Here is a 16,866-nt window from a genome sequence, read left to right as displayed (position 1 = left end):
GCTCATTGGGAGGACAGATCCTGAAGCTGAAGCTCAAATACTTTGGCCACCTAATGCAAAGAGAAAACTCCCTGGAAAAGACCCTGATGCTGGGCAAAAGGAGAAGGGAACGGCAGAGGATGAGATGGCTAGATAGCATCACTGATGCAATGAATATGAACTTGAGCACGCTCCGGGAGAGAGCGCAGGACAGGAAGGCCTGGCGTGCTATGGTCCATGGGGTCATGAAGAGTCGGACACAACTGAACAACAAGCTCCTGTTCTTATCCTTTTGTTCTGTTTCTATTAGCATTCCCCTTCCCTGCGTTTTCCCATTTATTTACAAACAGAAGTCCTACTTTTCATGCACCAAGAATGATTCTTCCAATGAGACACTGTGGTGCACTGCAACCGCCTATTACGATGAGCATCAGCAATGGAAGGACTGTGCCCATCATGGTGAGAAGTGCGGAATCCCACTAGAAACCCGCACTCAGGGATAAGATATTGCTCTGCTGTCTTCCTTTTTGTCCATTAACTGCCTGAGGGTGCAATCCTAAGGTCCCTGAGAGGGCACCCCAGTGGGCACAGGATATTGTGGACCGCAAGCATAAAGGAGGTTTTCCATCAGAGGCCTCCTCGTTGCAGTGGCAGAAACCTCTACAGTCATTGCTCCTCTGTTGCTGGTGCTCCAATGAGTGTTGGGAGAAAAAAGGGCTTCTCAAGAGAGTGTTGGGCCAGACTGAGGGAGTTTTAGATGCCTTGGACAAACACAGCATGTAAAACCCAGGGTTTTCAAGATCATACTAATGCAGCAGTGGGGTCGTTGCAGAAGAAAATTGGCAGGTGGGAGAAGGGGTTGAACCCTCGCCACGTGTATGTTTTCTTCCTGCAAATGCCCTCATCCCACCCCAAGGTCATTCCCCAGACTCCCACCATATTATTTCTTTCATATCTGAGAGCCTGGGAAATTGGCATGGGGGAAAAGCTAGTCTCCCCTTCTTGCCAGCTGAATCTCCCTGGCAGTTGCTCCCTACCTCTGCATGGGTGTTCTGGAGGGAAACAAAATATTGAGAACCCCCATTTCCCCTTGCAATGTGTAGTTCTGCTTTGTGCTTGAAACATCTACTTCCTCTCACACATCTTGCTCTCACACCAGAGATGCTCACCATAAAGCATAGAGGTATAACAAGACATTACTCATACCATAGACTCATTATATACAGACATGTAACATCACAGCTACCCCTCCTAGCTTTCTGCCTTCTGCAAATTTGATAAACAGCCCCTCTGAAATTGTGATGTGCAGTGTTATTTAGGATTCTAAACACTCTGCTGGATCAGATCACAGGTCGATCTAGTCCCATGCCCTTCTTTCTCTAGTGGCCAGCTAGAAGCCTTCAGAAAACCCACAAGCAGGGTTTGATGGCAACAGCCCTCCTGTGTTGTTGTTCCACAGCCACCCGTATTCAGTGGCACACTGCTTCTGCCTAAAGTGGTGCTATCATTTCCGAGTAGGAAACGTGCTCTGACCCTTTTCCCAACACTTCGATACCCGTTTTGAAATGGGATGACCAGAACCACGTACCACATTCCAAGAGTTGACACAGCAGAGCTGCATTTCATTGAACTATCCAGAAGAACCCCAAGATCTCTTTTCTGGTTGTTCCCCTCCTGTTGCAAGCCTATCAGTGTGTAAGTGCAGTTTGGATTTTGGAATATTTACTTATAATTTATTCTTTCCAGACATTAATCAACAAACCAGCTCCACAGATTGAGATTAGAACATTTAATTTTTATATGTACTGTGTGGCACTCCTCTGTTATACACATTTTTTTTTCCAGTCCAGAAGAATTAGCAGGATAACCTTCTGTTGGGTTCTGTCCTTTGGCGTTTGGGTTATGTTCAGTCGCCTTCACAGCTTATGGACGTGTCTGTAAGAACCAGACAAGAGAATATAGCTTGCAAATGAAAACATGGGAAACTGGAAAGTATTCTGCCACAAAGTCTTCCCATATCACCTCATCAATATCTGAACTTTCTCTTCCACCTACCTTATGCTCCCAACTAGTGTCACAGATGTACTTCATGAGCTACATGTTGCCAGCCTATAGTCAAAGGGACCAGTGCCATTAATTTTGAATCACTTGACATCTGTAAGACCGTGTTCTGGCTAGTTCAACATTATGCTTGGCATACCTATTGGTAGTTGATCTACAGATTGTGAGGGTAAGCCTGACTAGGCCTTGTAAGTAGTTTGGTTCAGGCGAGGTGCCTGATGGGATTTAGATAATGTGCATGTGTCTGACCATGAAAGGGTAATTGTAACTTGCTCATTATAAGCAGGAAACTCCTATCCACCAAAGTAAGCTCAGATAAGAAGGCAGCTGTGCTGATAAGACTGTTGCTGAGCTAAATTAGCTCTTGAGAATGCATAGTGTATTTTCTTTGTTCTCTAACTTTCAGTCTGTATAAAGGCATCCTGGTGTTGGGGTGGGGGGACACACAGAGTCAACTGTCTCTCCCTGAACTTTTAAAATTGAAAATAAAAAAAACAGAATTAAAAAAACATACGGGTACAAAATTCTCCAAAGCAGCTCACTGGCACCAACAGTTGGAAAATAAAAGGCCCAAGGTCACCCCCTGAGATTCATGGCTGATTGGGAATTTGACCCTGGGTCATCCTAGTCTCGGATTCTAACCATTACACCACTATTGTGGACTATATATAATACAATTCTATATTACCTATCACTATTAACTGACACCTATTACAATAGACTTCGATGAATAACAGCACAGACATGGACCACAATCGCATTTAATGATAAACCAGAAATCCTGGACTTATTAACCGCAACGGGAATGCACTGCGTGCTGGTGCATGCTGCCTGCACGCTTCTATTTTGCTTCTTCCTTTGCACAAGCCCCTAAACAAGCCAGGAAGGGGAGAGCTTCACGTGATGTCCAAACACAAGATGATGGTTAACGGTGCACAAACAAGCCAGGTTTAAATGACGGTTTGTCATTGGCTTAAGAATCTTGACTTCTTTGGATGCATTGAACCATAATTCTGGGTTCCGATTCACATGAAGCTCTCCTTTTCCTGGTTTGATTACCCCACATGCAAAGGAAGGAGCAAATGGGCTCCATGCACCAGCATGTAACCGATTTACATCGGTTATTAACCACGATGCCTGGCTTATCGATATGTACAAACATGGCCTATTAAAAACAAAGTTCCAATCGTCTACACAGGCTGCTTAAATTTTCATTTACAGAAATACGAAGCTACGTTATACCAAGTCAAACTAATAGTGTATCTAGCATAGTATTTTCCTCTCTGACTGGCAGGGACAATCCAGGGTTTCAACTAGGGGTGTTCTCCAGCCCTCTCTGGAGATTCGAGGGCTTGAACCTGGGACCTCTTCTGTGCAAAGCAGGGGCTCCATCACTGACCTGCAGCCCTTCCTTGTATGCCAACAACAGTGAACTGTGCATAAGGCTGCAGCCCAATTATTATTTCAAAAGGACTCTCCATATGCAGCTTTTGATCCAAAGTTCTCTTTATAGGCAGTATTGTTCAGTCAAATCCTCACAGTAATTTATGTAAATACCAGCTCAAGTTGTTTCACAACAACCTGGACCCATGGTGCGTGGGGATCGAGGCAGACTTTCTTCCCATTCTTCAGGTTGGCTCTGTTAGATAAGGCAAAGGAAATAGCTGGATGAGCGAAGCGTTTTCACACTGCCAATGCTGGTTAAAATGATTCTTCAAAAGTGCTGGCCAGACTAGGGAGGCTTACATGACTTCAAGTGTGGAACAATAAGAGTCGTTACGGAAGATTTTTACAAAAGCAATGCGACTTTGTGGGATCTTCCGAGAGGTCACCTGGGGGCACCGGCAAACTAGACCTCCAGTCACGGGGCCAGCTGTGGATGGAAATGACAGAGATCATTTGCATTTCCCTCTCCTGGACACAAACCCTCACAAACATGTCAGTGTACCTAAATGCTTAAGAGAGTGCAAGACAATCATCCCCCACTGACAGATGCTGGGCTTGCATTTAAAAATGGGCGCGGAGAGGAGGGTCTTTTCTCTCTCTCTCATTTTTAAAAAATCTCACGTTTCATATTAGGAGTATATTCTTATCCTTCACAGATGCGTGTGGAGTACCACACCTACACCTACACCCACACCCCCTTGGAATAGTAGCCATAGCTCTATAATCCTCCTTCTCGTCTTTATCTGAGCCAGGAGGCAGCCTGCTTTTAACCCAGGGCTTAGTATTAAATGCTGAGCATGTAGCTGATACAAACTTTTTTCACTTTCGTGCGAGTATATACCTCCCTGATACAGACTGGGGCCACCACACACAGCCATGGTGTGTTAAACCTTCCCACCCAGCTATTTCTACCCTGCATTCACTGCAACTTCACAGGGGCAAAAAAGAAAACTCCATCCTATGTTTAATCCACACACATACACCCAATCTGGATTGAGGCCCTGCATGCTTAACTAAAGGAGGAGGAGGAGGAGGGATCAGCTACATGTCACGCATGCTGCTTCACAGAGTTGGTCTGAAGATATGATAACCAAGAATCGTATACACTGCTTCGACTCCCTGGAGGAAGCAATAGATAAAAACATGAAATAGATCAAATCTCTGGATTATATGATTATGGGCTATTTTAGGGGTCCCCAATCTTTTCAGGCTCATGGGTGCATTTGGGAATTTGAGATACTGCTGTGGGCACCGTCCCAAAATGCCTAATCAGTGGGTTGCCACTTTGGCGTCTACCTGTCACTTCTATGAATCTTAGGCTGTGTCTTATTCAGCAAAACCCTTTGCTTTTTGTCTATTGGTCTCTGCAACATCTCTTTAATAAGGGATTGTTAATTCAGCTAATTGCTGGAACTACAATACAGCTCATGCTTCTTCTAAACATGTTTTGGCAATGTCCAGTAGCTGCTTCTTTTTGCAGGGAGGTTTTTACACAGGAAACATTTGTACCAGAACAGTCTCTAATACTCACTGATGCACATGCTATTTTAAATTATTTACCGGCTTCGTGGAAATTAACAAATGGCCAGTGTAAATGGATTCTCTGCACCGTTTTCACAGCTAAACAACGAATATTACAATACTGGAAGGATAAACACTTACGTCCTATAATGCAATGGACTGAGGACCTTACAACACTTCCAATATTTGAAAGGGTGGCATCTAGATGTCCCCTTCAACTGGGACATTATTTGGATATTTGGTCCATTTTTGTTGCAGCCCATGAATAATTGCTAGAAGGCTGCATGCATTTCATACAAACCCATGTATGCATATTTTAAGAAATGAGAAAAAATTAAAAAAAAATACTTTGAGGTGTCCGTGGGCACCATGTTGGGGCCCCGCATGCATCACAATGGGGACCCCTCCATTATTTGATTATGGATTATGTAACCACATGCCAAATCCATGGCTTGCACTTCTGCATAACCTCAACCAGCACATACACACCTGGGATTAGAAAGCAGGTTTGAATTTAGCACCTTTCCCTTTATGAATTTATCTTTGTCCCCCTCTCTTCACTTGGCTCATAATATTCTATTATTTTTTCGATGGGTTGGATCCAGATTTATGTTGGGTGAACTGTGCTGGTGGAAGTGGAGTTCCCCTCCCCCTCTTTCTCACTGCAGCCCCTCCAGCCCCCTGAAAATGCTACAATGGGAGTCAGATAACCCGGCTGAATGGGGTGAGCAGAAGAAACCAGGGTAAAATCGAGAAAGGAGGAGGCTGAAGGGGAAGAAGGAGGCAACATGTTGGGGTAGCACTGTAGCTATGAAATTAAAAGACGCTTGCTCCTTGGGAGGAAAGCTATGGCCAACCTAGACAGCATAGTAAGAAGCAGAGACATCACCTTGCCAACAAAGGTCCGTCTAATCAAAGCTATGGTTTTCCCAGTAGCAACATATGGCTGTGAGAGCTGGACTACAAGGAAGGCTGAGCGCCGAAGAATTAATGCTTTCGAACTGTGGGGCTGGAGAAGACTCTTACGAGTCCCCTGGACTGCAAGGAGGTCAAATCAGTCAACCCTAAAGGAAATCAACCCTGAGTGCTCATTGGAAGGACAGAAAATGAAGCTGAAGCTCAAATACTTTGGCCACCTAATGCGAAGAGAAAACTCTCTGGAAAAGACCCTGATGCTGGGAAAGACTGAAGGCAAAAGGAGAAGGGGACGGCAGAGGATGAGATGGCTAGATAGCATCACGGATGCAATGAATATGAACTTGAGCACGCTCCGGGAGAGAGCGCAGGACAGGAAGGCCTGGCGTGCTGTGGTCCATGGGGTCACGAAGAGTCGGACACGACTGAACGACTGAACAACAACAACAACAACAAAACTAGCCCCAACTAACTAAAGGCTCATTCATTTCAGCAGGTCTGCTCCACGTAGGACTAACACTGGATACTCCCCTCAATGTGCGTTATTAGTTTCGGGCCCAGCAGCCTGCGACAGGATCGTTTCTGTTCGTGCCGCGCAGAGCGCGCGGCTTTCCCGGCAACCTGGCCGCGGCTTCCTGCGCGGGGGAGTCGCTCGCCGTCGCCCGCGGAGCTTCCCGGGCACCGCGGCCGCCCTTTGAGCCGGCGGGCGGGGAGCGGCCGCGCCCCTCCGCCTCCTCCCGCCCCGGGGGCCGGAGGCAGCGCGAAGCCGAAAGCGACGCGCGCTCCTCCGCCCCGCCGCGCCCGCGGGCAGCTTCGCCGCGGCTGTGCGAGCCCCTACCGGAGAAGAGGAGGGCGAGGAGGAGCAGGGAGCGCGCGCAGGGGCCTCGGCGGCGCCGGCTCATGCTGGGCTCCGTCCGGGGCGGCAGGGCGCGCTGAGCGCCTCCCTCCGTCCCTCCGTCCCTCCCGGGGCCTCTTATCCGCTCCCCGAGGAGGGCGACTCGGGCCGCGCGGGCAAGCCCCGCCCCGCCGGGCGGCCCTCGCGTGGGGGAGCCCAGGCCGGCCGGGGGTGTCCGGCGCTCGCGAGGGAAGGCGGGAAAGGAGCCCTTGGCCGGGGCCCAGGAGGAGCGGGGCGGAGCGGCCTTAGAGGCGGGCGGCCGGGCGCTTCAGCCGGCCACGTGCATTAGTTCAGTCGCGAAGAACGCGACTAACGTTCCCCCCCGCTCGTTCCATGCTTTGAAACACCACGTCCCCAACACCTCGCTGGAGTGGCCCGCTGGTGGCCCTGCAGATGCCTTGGCCTACGTCTCCCACGATCCCTCACCACTGGCTATGCTGCCTGTGGCTGAAGGGAGTCGTAGGCCAACAATCTCAAGCGAGCTCAAGTTGCCCGCCTCTGCGTCATAGAGCAAACAACACTGAAGGTTTGCCATCCCTGACCGCATGGCAGTGGGTAGAAAAAAGAGAAATATTCTGAGCTTGTGCAGTTTCACATTTTAACCTCATATAAACCATAGCACTGCAGGAATAAAATTGAGCTTGCCCTGATGCTAAGCGCATTTGTTGTTCAGTCGTTCAGTCGTGTCCGACTCTTCGTGACCCCATGGACCATAGCACGCCAGGCCTTCCTGTCCTGCGCTCTCTCCCGGAGCGTGCTCAAGTTCATATTCATTGCATCCGTGATGCTATCTAGCCATCTCATCCTCTGCCGTCCCCTTCTCCTTTTGCCTTCAGTCTTTCCCAGCATCAGGGTCTTTTCCAGGGAGTTTTCGCATTAGGTGGCCAAAATATTGGAGCTTCAGCTTCAGTATCTGTCCTTCCAATGAGCACTCAGGGTTGATTTCCTTTAGGATGGACTGATTTGACCTCCTTGCAGTCCAGGGGACTCGTAAGAGTCTTCTCCAGCACCACAGTTCGAAAGCATCAATTCTTCGGCGCTCAGCCTTCCTTATAGTCCAGCTCTCACAGCCATACATTACTACTGGGAAAACCATAGCTTTGATTAGACGGACCTTTGTCGGCAAGGTGATGTCTCTGCTTCTTACTATGCTGTCTAGGTTTGCCATAGCTTTCCTCCCAAGGAGCAAGCGTCTTTTAATTTCATGGATACAGTCACCGTCTGCGGTGATCTTGGAGCCCAAGAAAGTAAAATCTGTCACTGCTTCCATTTCTTCCCCTTCTATATGCCAGGAAGTGATAAGGCCAGATGAGATGATCTTAGTTTTTTTAATGTTGAGTTTCAAACCAGCTTTTGCACTCTCCTCTTTCACCCTCAACAAGAGGCTCTTGAGATCCTCTTCGCTTTCTGCCATTAGGGTGGTATTGTCTGCATATCGGAGGTTGTTGATAATTCTCCCGGCAATCTTAATTCCGACCTCTGATTCATCCAACCCGGCATTTCTCATGATGTACTCTGCATATAAGTTAAATAAGCAGGGTGACAATATGCAGCCTTGTCGTACTCCTTTCCCAATTTTGAACCACTCGGTTGTTCCATGTCTGGTTCTTACTGTTGCTTCTTGACCCTCGTACAGGTTTCTCAGGAGACAGGTAAGGTGGTCTGGTACTCCCATCACTTTCAGAATTTGCCAGAGTTTGTTGTGATCCACACAATCAAAGGCTTTAGCGTAGTCAGTGAAGCAGAAATAGACGTTTTTCTGGAATTCTCTTGCTTTCTCCATGATGCAGCGAATGTTGGCGATTTGATCTCTAGTTCCTCTGCCTCTTCGAAACCCAGCTTGTACTTCCAGTAGTTCTCGGTTCGCATACTGCTGAAGCCTAGCTTGTAGGATTTTGAGCATCACCTTGCTGGCATGTGAAATGAGCGCAATTGTGCGGTAGTTTGAACACTCTTTGGCGTTGCCCTTCTTTGGAATAATAATAATAATAATAAGCGCGTTTACTTGGGAATAAGCACCATTTACTGAAGAAAAGGATCATCTGTTTTTTTAGGCAATTAACTCTTGCAGCATGCCCAAGTGGAACCTCTCCCCATCTCTCTCATGTCGGCCTTTGAGCTGAGACGGTGTTCCATGCCACTCCACAGTGTTTTGCCATGTATTGCGGAAATAAAGAAACCTCTTGTGCGTGTGGCCTGTAGAACAGAGCCTAGCAGTTGGCTGCAAGCTGAGCAGGTCCCATCCCCTCCACCCCACCCCCATAGTCACTATGCACTTCAACCCTCCCTGTCATGGCCTTTGGCCCAAATGGCAACTACAGGGGTGAAGGGAGGCATGGGAAGAACTGAAGATTTCAGCTGTGGGTGGAAAGACATTGTCTGGACACCCAGTCTACCCACTGAGAAACAACAGAGGAGTAGACCTGGTATACCAATTTCTCTGAGGCTAGATCTACCTCTCTTGGTAGACCTGGTGCCCAGGCCTTATCACTGCTCAGCCACGAGATTGACCAGAAATAGTAGACCTTTTCCCTGATGCTATCAGGGCCTTTTCAAACTGTGTGACCATAGACAAAATGTACAGTTCAAGGAAAAATATGCAATTCTGAAAGAACATTGCTGCACTTCAAAATTCAAGCCATGGAAAAGTATTGTTAAAAAGGTAAAGGTGTCCCCAACCAGTCATGTCCGACTCTAGAGTGTGGTGCTCATCTCCATTTCTAAGCCGAAGAGCCAGCGCTGTCCAAAGACGTTTCCATGGTCATGTGGCCGGCATGACTGAACACTGAGGTGCACGGAATGCTGTTACCTTTCCCGCTGAAGCGGTACCTGTTTATCTACTTGCAATTTCTTGCTTTCGAACCGCTAGGTTGGCAGAAGCTGAGACTGAAGATGGGAGCTCACTGCATCACGCAGCACTCGGGTCTCGAACTGCTGTGCCGACCTTCCAGTCTGCAGTTCAGCATCTTAACCACTAAGCCACCGTGGCTCCTAAGTATTGTTATTGTTAAGCTAAAGTATTGTTAGCTGATGTGAAAAATGGCTGATAACAGTGTGAAAAGTAAAGTGAGTCATCCAGGCTCCTCTACAACCCTGATACCTGATCAAGCATCCTCATTTCTCCTTCCACTCCTAAAGACACTCCCCACAGACTCCACTGCTGCTCTCTACACCTGCCTTCCCCAACTTGATACCCTTCAGATGTTTTGGACATCAACTCCCACCAGCCCAAGCCAGCAGGGCCACTGGTCCAGAATGCTGGGGCTGCAGTCCAAAACATCTGGAGGACACCAGGAGGGTGTCTCCACAACAACAGAAGGAGAAGCGAAGGGAGGCTTACCCAGATTTTTCAAGGAACTGGATTTAGTCTGCGCAGGGCTCCACGAACGAGTGCACCGCACATTCTAAGTCGCTTCGTAGGAACATATTTCCAAGTGGGTGGGGTTGGAGTGAACGTCATCAGACTGGCAGGGCTCACTCAACCAATACGAGAGGCTCCCCATCTCCAGGCTCTACCCCCCTTTCTCCTTCCCCTGAAGCTCCCGTAATGTGATGGATCAAAGTCTTGCATTAATTACTTCCTTACAGCAACAAAGCAAACAATAAAGAAATGCAGCATCACTGTTTAGGGAACAAGCCTCATTGACCACAATGGGAGTTACTTCTGAGGAGACACCTGCTTCTCCAACCTATGCCCGATTCCACCATTTTTTAGAATTTCTTTCTCTCTAAAACTGCATTAGTAAGCACTACCCCCATCTCACTATCACACATTTGTCCAGCAATACCTATACCCCATATCTTACTATCTCACTATCGCGCATTTGTCCAGCAATAGCTACACCCCCATCTCACTATCTCATTATTGCTGGATGCAGCTTCCAGATAGAGGGCGCCTAGTGCTACCAATCAGCAGCTATTCCATCTTCCTTAATGGATTGTCTGCAGTAAAAAAAAAAAAAAAATGGAGGAAGGGGTGGGAAACCACGAGAGGCTTATGCATAGAGGATGTCATCTGGACCCTCTGTAAAACTGTGTGGATGAGGCAGAGTGGCAGTGTAAAAAGAGCCTTGTCTGGAAGCACCCTGAGGCTTTTGATGGGGGGGGGGTTTTTTCCAGATAACATTAATCTTGTAAACCTCTGGTGTTTTCCCACTGCTTCTTCCATCTTTTTTTGTTCCAGAAAAATACAACCCCTTAAGAAGGGACAGACAGAATAGCTACACAATGTCTTTTGATGGGTAGCACTAGGAGTCCTTTGTCTAGAAGCACACAACGTGGTAAGAAAAAAGACAGGAGAAATGGAGTGCTCTGATAAGAAAAGAAGACAGGCAAAGTGGTGGGCAAACACGTAAGGGTTACAAATGGAAGACAGCCTTGTGTGGATCCCCTGTAAGATCCCATGAATGAGGCTGGGTGATGGCATGATAAAAGCCTTGTCTGGAAGCACCCTCTGGATGTCCCAATGGCGCTTAACCTTTTGAGCTGTGCTTGTAGTGCCCCATCCATCAGCCAGTGAAGGAATAGCTCTCCCATACTTGCTCTCCTCTTCCTTTCCTTTTTTCCTTTGTGTCATTTATGTTAGATTGTAAACCTGTGGCAGGGACTGCCAAATCTTCTAATATTTGCACAGCACGAAGAAAGGTTTAGATGCTTTCTATGAGAATAATCATCATAATTATTCGTTTTTTTGAAAAACATTCAAAGTGTTGACATAAGAAATAAAATCAAAACCAGAAAAAAAAAGTTTAGGAAGTAAACTTTTGGAGGGAGCAATCCTGTCTGGATCGACAGTCGCTTCCGAGCCCAGGGGCAACCTCCTATCCAGTGCAGGGTGGGAGGAGTGGTGAGGAGCGGATCTCCTCCTTGCTCCCCCAGACCGGTTTTGGCAGCTAGATAGTCGATTTCAGCTGTCTAGCCATGGGACCTTGAAGCATGGTAAGCAGCAGCCAGATGACACATAGGATGTGTTGTACCGGCATTTCTGACTTCCCCGCCCCAGCACGCCCCAGAAAAACGCCCTGTTTTTGCCACACTGTACTCCTCTTCCGAGTGCCGAGTGCGGGGCTGTTCTACGCTGCCTACGAGGCAGTGTGGGAGAGGGTGGAGGTTGGTTCCTGAAAACCGACCTATCCTATGGCCGTCTAGCCTCTGACTAGTGGCTATAGGATTGTGCCCTAAAGTACCAAAAGCGACAGCAGTAAAAACACACCAACTGAAAAGCAGCAGTCATTATATGCATTCAAAGCAGCATATAAAGAAACATTAAAAGCATTCTGAAATTCTTTGACTCTTTCTTGTGACGCTGGGTAATACAGTCACCTTGATGGAAGAAATCTATGCTGCGACTCCTTCCTGAGCACTCCCCCTCCCCGCCATCTTCTGGCATCTTAGGCCCCGTTCTTATGTTGTGTTGGTGGTACTGGAGCTGCTGCAATGTGTTTGTTGTCCCTTTGCCTTTAAAACAAAATCAGATTCCACTCCATGTAGAATAAATTGCCCATGTCCTGCCCAGCTATATAGAGGGGGCGTTGGATCCAGGTTTATGCTGGATCAACTGCACTGATGGAAGTGGACTTCCATTCCCTCTCCTTCCCATGGCATCCCCTCCAGCCCCCTGAAAATGCTACAAAGTCAGGAGACCCTGCTGAATGGGGTGATCTGTGGCATGTGGGGGGGGGGTGAATCCCCCAAAACTGGGCTGCCAAACCTTGTGAGTGGAGCCCTTCCTCTAGCAGAAGGCAGTTCCTGGATCCAATGACCCACAGAGAGAGAGAGAGAGAGAGAGAGAGAGAGAATATGGAATTCCATGAAGATTTGAGTCTGGCAACATACATAGGACATACATGGGAAGACATTGGTCATCTTTAAAGTGAGGAAATAACATTCAAGACAGTGGAGAAAGCACGGGCAAAATAATGACGAACAAAACATCCAAACATATTGGAGGCCCTCCAGTAGCCAGGAAATACAACACAGAACCAGAAATGTGATGTGGAACACTTTGGAGGAGCGTTTGAATTAAAGGACTGAAGGAACATGAGGGTTTTTTTTAGTGAGCGAGAAGAACTAGTTTCAGAGGTCTAGCTTTTATTTAACTTAATGCCTGTTTAATGAGAACTGTGAGTCTTCCATGTCTTGAAGCCACTAGCTATTGCACAGTGTACCTTCTTGGGTGGTGTCTGTAGGGAACAATTTGCTACTTTGAATGTAACTGGGGAACGAGAAGCAAGACTGAGTTTTTGCTGCTAGCTGGGAAGGAGCAGCCTTGGGAAAGCTTCAAGGTTCTGCTGTTTGCTTTGGGGGACATGATACTACTTTAAAGATCACCACTGTCTACCAGGGTGCCTGCTTTTCTCAGCATGCGTATTTGTGAATAAAATGTTATCACGAAACACTGTGGCTGGGTTGACACGTGACAGTAAGAGATGATGGGTTGCTAACCACTAGGCTCGTAGATTGTGCAAACAGCCCACTGTGCCCATTCTGCACTGCGTGGGTTCTCAGAGTGGGGTGTCTGGGCAGATTAACCCATCGTGGGTGGCGGAAACTTCCCACAGACGACACACAAACCCATCATGGGTTCCCCCAGAAAATAAGTCATCATGGCTTAGCGTATTGTGTGAACCCAGCCTCTAAGGCTCCAGTAATCTCCCCTCCGAAGGAGACTCACTGTGGAACTTCTAGAGAGCTTGCAGAAATGGTACTGATTGTTTCTGAAGAAACTGCAGGCAACACAAAAACCGTTCCCTGTGGCACTTGGTTTGCGGCCGCTGTTCCACGAAAAAGAATGACATCCAAGTCCGTCTTGCAGTCAACGGCCAATGACCGTCCTTGTTTAGATCCTCTTTAGAAACTGCCTTCCTTGCAACCATGGGCATCCGCTGCTAGGGGCAAGGGGTGCAACTGCCCCCGCCCCCAATTCCAGTCATGGCATCATTCTGAGAACAGCAACACCAGCTGCTCATGCTACAGCTGCCCAGCTCTACTTTCAGTTTCCAGCCACATGGGCAAGGCTCAGGACAGGACAGGAGGTCCACAAATTAAATGCAGGAGGGGGATGTCCTCGAGTTTAACTGGTGCTGTGGGGAGCACCTCATAAGGCAAAGAGGTCAGAGCAAGCAGAACGCTCCTCCACGCCAAAATAGCTCCATTACAAGAGTGGCAACAGCACCTCATGTTCCGCGGCCTGCCCCATCTCTCCCCCCCAGTTCCCCGCATCCTTGGCAGGCCAGACCCAGCCAGGGGAGGCCAGCGAATTAAACCCAGGGGTGGGGTGGGATTCCATCCACCTCAGTTGAGACGGGCTGCGAGGGAAATGGCAGAATGTGGGCAGGGCCAGTGAGGCTGGCTTTCCAGCAGGACCAGCCAGGGAGCATCGTGGCCTGTTAGGCCTTTGGATTGGGAGGCTGCAGGAGCACCTGCCTTGTAAAGCATCCCTCCCTTACCATGACTGTGGAAATCGCTGACTTCCCGTCCTGTTCCTCCTGGCAGGGGCCCCTGGCTGAGTTCACTCAAATTTAAAGTGAACCAATGAGTTGTTTTCCAGGTGAGGTGGAGGGCAGGACCAGACTTAGGGGTGGGCGAGCTGGGCAGTCACCCAGGGTGCAAAGCTGAGGGTTGCACCAAGCTGAGCTGAGGGGGGTGCCAAGGTGAGCTCAATGGCTGTGGGATGTTGTTTTTTTATTATTGCAATGTCTGCAGGGAGCCAGGGTGGCAAAAAGCAAGTGTCTGTAACCTTTCTTTCAAGGTTCTACAGGTTGTTTTGGTAGTAATTACAATAATGATCTTCCTTCAATGAGCTTTTTCAATTTCCACATTAATGTCATTTACGCTAGATAAAAATTGGGCGAACACAGCTTTACTTTAAGGCAATGTGAGCACTTAGCACTTCAAATACCCTAAATGCTATAAGCAAAGTATAAATAGTAGTAAAATAAAGCCATCAGCTGTATGAGATCAGCTGGATAACTTTTTCATTTATAACTTTTCTTTATTATTTTTAAAGATAAAAATAATGGATACTCTAAAATAAAGAATGCTTACCAAAAGATAGGAATTGCTACAAAACAAAAATATTGTAAGTAATACCTGTGATAGTTCGGCAGTGTTGTACAGTGCAACTGCTCAGAATGCAGCTTTTCAAACTTTGGCTTGTGCAAACTGTAGCACGGTAGCTGAGAAGTCAAGGTTTTGAGAAATGTCATTCTTGCTGGTCATCACACCTGCACCAGACCCCATAAATCCTCTGAGTGGCCCTGGAAAACTGACTACTGGGGTGAGGGGGGGAGCACTAAAGGCACTCCGTCCCCTAGGGCCGACCCTGGTGTAGGGAAAATACTGGACTGTATCTGAGAAGTGTGTGTGTGTGGGGGGGGTGCTTGACAGGACAATCCCTGACAGTCCCAGAATCACAAGGGAAGATTCACTCCTTGTGTGCACTGGGTTTTGTGGTTTAAACATCCCCCCCTGCCCCCACCCCGGTAAAGATGCATAGGATTGTATGTTAATGTAGGTATGTGAAAGCATCATAAAACTCTATCCTAAGTCAAACCAATGATTAATACACCCATGACATGGGTGTTTTAAGCCTTTTGGAGCAAGTAATTGCAGACCCATTAAAAAAAAACCCAAAAAAGAAATCCAGGAGTTTCCTGCAGCTGGGTTTGGACAGAAGTATGTCTGCTAAAAAGCAAAAAGGTAGCAGCAAAGACAGGAGTTCATGATCTCTCTAACTCAGGTCTTGTTAATATTTTTTCTGAGTTCATAATCATTTTAAAAAATACACTAATGACACGTGCAGATAAAGTTCACTGTTATTCTACCCATATTGCAGGAAGCAGGGCTGTGGCTGAGAAAGTGTGGGTTACACAAGTCCTGCAAAGGAGCCCAGTGTTGTTATTCCTATTTTGCGGAGGGGTGTGTGTATGTTAGAGCGTATGACAACTCTGCAGCGCAGTCCAGTGTTGTCAGTATTTTGGGGAAATGCAGATGGGGCTGTGAAATTGATTGTAGGGCAGTGCAATAGATTAAGGGTTGGAATGGGCTGTGGTAATGTATCTATAGCTTTAAGAGACCCTGCCACTTTTAGCTCTTGCAGCATGCCCAAGTGGAACCTCTCCCCATCTCTCTCATGTCGGCCTTTGAGCTGAGACGGTGTTCCACGCCACTCAGTCTTTTCACATGTATTGCAGAAATAAACCTCTTGCGAAGGTACCTGAATCTATTGCACAGGGCCTGTAGAGCACAGCCTAGCAGTGGGCTGCAAGCTGAGTAGGTCACATCCCTTCCACCCCACCCCCATATTCACCATGCCCTTCAATCCTCCCAGTCATGGCCTTTGGCCCAAAGGGCCATTACAGGGGTGAAGGGAGGCATGGAAAGAACTGAATCATAGAATCATAGAATAGTAGGGTTGGAAGGGGCCTACAAGACCATCAAGTCCTGCTCAATGCAGGAATCCAAGTCAGAGCATCCCTGACAGGTCGCTGTCCAGCCTCATCTTGAATGCCTCTAGTGTGGGAGAGCCCACTACCTCCCTAGGTAAGTGGTTCCATTTCGTATTGCTCTAACAGTCAGGAAGTTTCTCCTGATGTTCAGCCGGAATCTGGCTTCCTGTAACTTGAGCCCATTATTCCGTGTCCTGCACTCTGGGATGATCAAGAAGCGATCCTGGCCTTCCTCTCTGTGACAACCTTTCAAGTACTTGAAGAGTGCTAGCCTATCTCCCCTCAGTCTTCTCTTCTCAAGGCTAAACATGCCCAGTTCTTTCAATCTCTCTTCATAGGGCTTTGTTTCCTGTCCCCTGAACATCTTTGTTGCCCTCCTCTGAACCCTCTCCAGCTTGTGTGCATCCTTCTTAAAGTGCAGTGCCCGGAACTGGACACAGTACTCCAGATGAGGCCTAACCAGTGGTGAGTAGAGGGGAACTAGTACTTCCCGGGATTTGGAAGCTATGCTTCTATTAATGCAGCCCAAAATAGCATTTGCCTTTTTTGCAGCCACATCACATTGTTGGCTCATATTCAGCTTGTGATCTACAGCTGAAG

General features: G+C 47.8%; 1 protein-coding gene across 1 annotated transcript; it reads right to left on the bottom strand.

The window, feature by feature from the left end:
• Window positions 1-1,703: 1,703 nt before the first annotated feature.
• On the bottom strand, window positions 1,704-6,950 carry LOC146341275 (C-X-C motif chemokine 6-like). Its single transcript, XM_084805102.1, has 4 exons — window positions 6,761-6,950; window positions 3,787-3,913; window positions 3,598-3,679; window positions 1,704-1,914 (listed from the first exon to the last, which is right to left on the bottom strand). The coding sequence occupies exons 1-4, from the start codon at window positions 6,822-6,824 to the stop codon at window positions 1,903-1,905; spliced, it is 285 nt and encodes a 94-aa protein (XP_084661228.1). The 5' UTR covers window positions 6,825-6,950; the 3' UTR covers window positions 1,704-1,902.
• Between the last annotated feature and the right edge of the window lie 9,916 nt (window positions 6,951-16,866).

This window comes from Heloderma suspectum, chromosome 6 (genome assembly GCF_057233095.1).
Source record: "Heloderma suspectum isolate Gila_16-S chromosome 6, 16-S_ref, whole genome shotgun sequence".
Classification (NCBI taxonomy): Eukaryota; Metazoa; Chordata; class Lepidosauria; order Squamata; family Helodermatidae; genus Heloderma; species Heloderma suspectum.
The sequence above is the reverse complement of the archived record's forward strand: the minus strand, read 5'-3'. Positions and strand labels throughout refer to the sequence as shown.